General features: G+C 39.9%; 1 protein-coding gene across 1 annotated transcript; it reads right to left on the bottom strand.

The window, feature by feature from the left end:
• Positions 1-2985: 2985 nt before the first annotated feature.
• On the bottom strand, positions 2986-6143 carry LOC129253861 (uncharacterized). The gene has a single exon (XM_064103321.1). The coding sequence runs from the start codon at positions 5973-5975 to the stop codon at positions 5079-5081; it is 897 nt and encodes a 298-aa protein (XP_063959391.1). The 5' UTR covers positions 5976-6143; the 3' UTR covers positions 2986-5078.
• Positions 6144-6612: the final 469 nt, after the last annotated feature.

Here is a 6612-nt window from a genome sequence, read left to right as displayed (position 1 = left end):
TGGGGGGGCAAACATATCATTTTGCCCCCCCCCCCAATAATTCCGGATATGCATTTAAAAAAAAAACAAGATTGTAATGTTCAGCAAGCGAGATTGAGATACACAACTCGTTCTTTATTTAAAATCGTGCTCAAAATGTCAGCTTTTCAGATTGGAATATAAAAATTTTCAGCTCGCGCTTCGCGCTCGCATCATTTCTGTAGCAAAAACCCATACTTTTCATGATTAAATTGGTGAATGTAAATGTCCCATTTTCAGTTCTAAGCCTCAAAAGAACTGCTTCAATTTGCAATCATCTTTTCTTGGATATATAGCTTGTTCTTTATCAAAAACGTCCAGTAAACTGTCATTTTTTCAGATCGAAATATCAAAATTTTCAGCTCGCGCTTCGCGCTCGCATCTATTCTCTTTTAGATACAAATCTTAATCATTGGTACCAAAAATGCTTAGAATATCAAGTTTTCAGCTCAGAATATAAAGAAATTTGAGCTCACTCTCGGCACTCGTACTATCTGTGTAGTGAGATACGTGTCTGTGTCTATATATATACATATATATATATATATATATATATATATATATATATATATGTGTGTGTGTGTGTGTATATATAATATATATATATATATATGTATGTGTGTGTGTGTGGGTGGGTGTTTTGTACGATCGAGCGCCTTTGGAACGTTAATGATTTCGCCCCCCCAATCTGAAAAATGGATCGACGCCCCTGTACCACCACTGATGCTACACCATCATCACCAACAACATTACCACCACCACTATACCATCGTCACCACCACAATTACCAACCCCTACACAATCGTCATTACCACCACCACCACCACCGACACTAACACAACCATCACCACCAATACCACCAAGTGGCGTAACTACGGGGGGCATGGGGGGCACGTGCCCCCCCCCCCCCCCCATCGGCTGGCCAAAAAAAAACGGGGAAAAGGAGAGAAAAGGGGAGAAAGGGAGAGAAACGTAAAGGGAAAGAAAAAAATTATTGTTCATTATGTTATATTATAAAATGATTATGTTGTGTTATGTTACATTTAAAAAATCATAACTTTATGAAACATAATTTGCTCAGGGCCTATGTCTCCATTGTTCCTAGTGCTCGCATTGTCTGTTTTGACAAGATATACAAGATATATAATGCTGTCGTACTAAAACCTCCCGTGTTCAAGTCAATATACACCAAATATATATCCTCGCACTTCGAATTATTATTGTTTTATGTAGTGGCATGCATGTGCTTCTTTTTCATGACTACTTAAAGTGATTGCCCCATTTTAAGGTCTTGATATAAAACATTTCCTGTCCGTGCTTACGTTCGATTGGTGAGATATGTCTGCTCTTCATGAATTTCTAAAATCAGTCCTTAAAGTTAAAATGACCCTTTTTCTGATCTGAATTTCCAAAAAAAAATTAGCTCGCGCTTCGCGCTCGCAATATTTGATTAGTAAGATGCGTATGTTAATCATGATTACAATGACTACAAGTGCTTCATGTGTTTAGATAATTCTAACAAAATAAGCGCTTGGCACTCGCATTAGATGACTATAGTGAGATGTTTATATTCTTAATGGATTCCTAAAATATTGTCCTTAAAATGTCCCTGTTTGGGGTCAATATATACAAATATTTCAGCTCGCGCTTTGCGCTCGCATTGTTTGTTTAGCGAGACAGGTACTTTGCTTATAATGTCCCCTTTAGGGTTGAATATCATAACATTTTAGCTCGCGCTTCGCATTATGTGATCAGTGAGATACACACTCGTTTAATGGCACTGTCCTTTAAATGCCTCTATTAGGTCAGTATATACCTGGCAACTGAGCGCGCTTCGCGCGCTCACTAAGTGACTCAAATTTGTTGCTGCCCCCCCCCCAATGTGGTGACCCACGATACGCCACTGATACCACCAACACCAACACAACCACCATCATCACCATTACCAACACCTTAATCCCACCACCACCCCCACCACTATACCATCATAATAGTCATCATCACAAAATTAACAACACCATTACCACTACGGCACCATCACACGGACACGGACACCAACATCATCACCACCACCGTCCACCACCATGCACCAACAACATCATAGGCGGATCCGGGGGCAAGGGGCCGCCCCGCCGCCCCCCCTTTTTTGGCGGCGCAAAAAAAAAACAAGGAGGAAAAAAGGGGGGAACAGTTAAAGAAATAAAGGACAGTAGAAATAAAACGAAACGAAAACAAAAAAATGCCCATGCAGAATGTCCACTTTTAAGGTCGGAATATCTAACATTTTCAACTCGCGCTTCGCGCTCACATTATTTGATAGTTGAGATATTATCGCCTTCATGGGTAACTGCAAACAGTCCTTAACACGTCCCTTTTTCGATCTGGCTAGTACATTAGCATTTCATCACGCGCTTCGCGCTCCCAGTAATTATTTAGTTACGTACATAGGCATCTTGTTCATGATCATACACATTGCTCAGAACGTTTAATGTTCAATTTTCAGGACAAAGTACACAAAATTTCAAAAGATTTAGCTCGCGCTTCGCACTCTCATTATTTAATTGGGGCTTATGTGCAATTGCATTGTTTATAAGAATAAAGCTTTAAGTACTAGTAATTGTCACGACTATAAAAAACCAACAAAAATCATCTTTGGGCGGCTGATCGGGGAAAATGTGGATGAAAGTATTTTTTCAACCCCCCCCCCCTATTGACGAAAGTTGGATCGGTCCCTACAACATCATTACCACCACTACCATCACCATCAACACCAACATCATCATCATCACCACCCCACCAACACCACTACCACCACCATGACCACTATCATCACCACATACCGCACCTACAGCTGCATCACTATAATTACATTTTATGATTTCACTGTATTTTCTTTAACATCATTATGATTATTGCATTGCCATTTTGTATCCACATAAACGACTGTACAAGCAATGGTTTGTCAATATACAAAGCTTTTATTTTTTTCGTCAATATCTATTTAGATATTTCGTTAAACTTTTCAATTTAATAGATATACAAGCATTGTTATATCTTTACTCACAATATCATGTAAAATTCACATCAACGTGCTAAACGTGCTGAAGATAAATATTGTATAAGCGTCTCTTTGTATTTGTTACCATAGTAATGAGACATTATTTCCATCAGCATGATCACACGATTGCATATTAATTTGGTAAAACAACGGTTCAAGTGTCACGCGTGTACATTATCATGATTAATAGGCCTATATGAGTAAGGCATCGCTTCAGAGCATGCGCAGCGATTTCCCGAGGACTATTTTTTTTTTTTTGGGGGGGGGTCACGGCAGGGGGTGAGAAGACGAAAAGGCCGTCTATCATAGGACGCTGTACTATATTCGTAATTCGAGGAGACACGTCCCGCGACCCCCCCCCCCACCCCCAAAAAAAAATGTTCAGAGTATTCATAATCTCTACATGACTATTGCCTTACCATGCACGATATCTTCGATATACTTTATCAAGTTCGGTTCCCGGGTTTAAAATAAAATATTTTAAAAAAAATCAAAAGACGTCGGTTAGACATTAATCACCTTTAACATTAGTTGGAAACCCGAAAAATAATCCTTTCGGGACAGAACTTGAAAGATCTAATTAGATTATTATCTTTTAACCATCTGTTCACTTTTTTAAATATTCGATTCTTCATTTTGAGAAATGTTATTATGGAAGTATTGTATGTTGTTTGGATAAATCTATATTCCTTATTTCCATTTGTTTTTTGTTTCGTTCGTTGTTTTTGTTCATATAATAATATTGATTTCGATGGTTTTTTTTTTTAATCATTGTTGATTTGGCGGGGTGAACGTGATCTACATAAGGTTTGTGACAAACTAAGAATTGCATGCATCCACAGCCCAATTTATTTTTCCGAAGTTTTCATGAATGAATATGGGTAGAAGAATGCAATATCCACAATATTACACATACACCACCCAGATATAAACACAACATTCATAACCAACACTAGGATTCATTTAATTAGCTATAAATGATACATAAAATGACATCGTCCCTCTTGTAAAATGACATTCAAACAACCTACAGTTATTAAATAATGAATTCAAAAAGACAAGTTATGCACTAAAGGTAAAAAAAAAATCTTAAGCCACATATAAATATCATGATTCGCATTTTATAATTCACACTTCTAAAGTAGTTTTTTTTTAACACATTCAACCACTTCCCACATCCACCTCGTGTAACTGCAGTTTGGAAGAGTAATTCCCTTTCCTTTATATAGATTAGGATAAATCAATAAGCGTTTTATATATATCATAGTCATTATATCTACATTATCTACAAAATATACAAAATCGCACGAAGTAAGTGAAATGCCTCTGGCCGTCTCGCCTGCATAACGTAGTCCAGTACAGCATGCAGTTTTGGCTTTGAAAGCAACCAAGATGAAAACGAAATATTGGGTTAAAAAATACTAAGTTCGTTCACCTGAAATAACATTTGACCTTGATCATGAGACCTGAAACTCGTGCAAAAATAATCAGTAATTTCTAATTACCCATATGTCCAATTTTTATGAAATAGATCTTGGTTAGGATTTCAATGTTGGCGTTGACGACGCCGCCGCAGTAGGGAAAGTAGCGCCGATAGTCTCGCTCTGATAATATGCAGGCGAGACAGAAAATGAAATTGAAAACACGGGACTTGTGATAACAATAATCCAACATGGTGGCTCAGTGGTAGAGCGCCCGCATCGTGAACAGGAAATCGTGGGTTCAGTTCTGGGCCGAGTCATCAAAGACTTCAGAAACTGGCCCTCCGCCTTCTTGTCGCAAGCTCGAAGTTTTAGAATGGAGAATGGCAATAATGATATGCAGGGCCCTCTGGAAGATCAGCTAATAGCTGATCTGGCTACCTTGGCTAGATAAGAATCATCATTATAAAAATAAACAAAAACAGAAGCAAATCCTTTTTTTTTTTCGTATACGCGTAGGAGGACTACAAAGTCCCTCCTGCTATAAGCATTCAGAAAGGCTATGTAAATGTAGTTCATTTTCAAAACGGCGCTTCTGCCAAACCAGGTCTCTGCTTCATTCGCCTCCTGCAAAAGCTCCTACTTCTAAAGATAGTCCTCTGTAGCAAAAGAAGTGTACTGTAGGCATTCTGTAGTCTCTGACTGTGGTCATCCAACTGACCTTTCAAATCACACACCAATTTTCTCAGTCGATCTTTCCTCTGAATGATCACTTTCCCGCGAATTTTGACCTTCTCTCGCACTCTGATTTCTTCTTCTTCCTGCGCCAGGCGGATTTTCTCGTCCACCGCCTCCTTTTCAGCCCTCAAACGTTTTACTTTTTGTTCCAGGCTCTCTCGAATCTGGCCAAGTGTTCGCCGGGAGCTGGTAGTAGAAATGACCCCAACGGTGGCCATTCCGCAGTCACTGATGCTACTGCAGCTGCTGCTACAAGCGCCCATCAAAATGTCATCCTTATCGTTGCCCTGGGGCTCCGAGTCGGAAGCAGCTCCCACAAAATCATCCTCGTCGATACCAGCGAACCTATGACATAACATATCTACTTCATTCCCTCCATTTCGTCTCCGGAAATCAAATTCTGTTGTTGGATGGCCGTCGGCGATTCCGTCGCCTGTATCCGGACGCAGTGCACGTCTTTCTAGGTCGCCAGTTGAGCGTTCGCGTTCGCACAACGCACGTGCGTGACTCTGATCGTCTACTGAAGATGTGGAAAAGGGGGCGTTCGCATTGACCTCGGGTAGAGAAAAAGCATCGCCGTCGTTGCAGCGAATTTCCCGCAAAGTGAATTCGCTCTGTGTCGTCTGCGTGTTGCTGCCCCTCGACATATCTGTTCCATTATACGGCTCGAGCTCTGCCACAGCGAGAATGTCCTCGTCTCTCCCTACGTGCTTGTTATCCATGAAATGTCTAATTCGCATCGTTTCTCTCTTGACCAGGTGATCTCCTAAAAACCAGCGACGTCATGTGAACTTTGTGAAGAACGAATTATGGGTCCTCGAGTCCAGCACTTGTGAGAAATCTCCACTTTCTCCTCTTATCTCTTCTGACTCAGTGCTCAGCGGGCGATGGTCGGCCGTCGAAACCTGTGAAAATCAATGAAAGAGAATGTCATGAATGATTCAGGCGTGCATCATTCAATCCATGTAGATCATAGCATAAGAGGACCAACCAGGCATTATATTGAATATGGAGATTGCGCCACCAGTGCAGTCATAATTATTAGGATTTGTTATCACCATAAGGCCTCAGCACTTTGCACAATATTTAGGGGATATTAGAAAATACAAATTTCGTGAGATATTTCCATCGTATTTTACCACGAATAGGTTATTCTTGTAGCACCACCCCAGTTATTTTTTTTGAAAATGTAGAAACCTTTGATTACTGCTGCAATGTTTAGTTTATAAGCCATCCTGCATACGGACATGTCTTCTCCCTTCCGCATATTTTACAATAATTATTTTAGGAAATACAATGTTGATATAAAGTATGGAATACTTTATATTAAAGAAGTAGGAAATGAGGAAACGGCTTGCCATACTACAAAATACCCTG

This window comes from Lytechinus pictus, chromosome 1, assembly GCF_037042905.1.
Source record: "Lytechinus pictus isolate F3 Inbred chromosome 1, Lp3.0, whole genome shotgun sequence".
Classification (NCBI taxonomy): Eukaryota; Metazoa; Echinodermata; class Echinoidea; order Temnopleuroida; family Toxopneustidae; genus Lytechinus; species Lytechinus pictus.
This window is presented reverse-complemented; position numbering and strand designations above follow the sequence as displayed.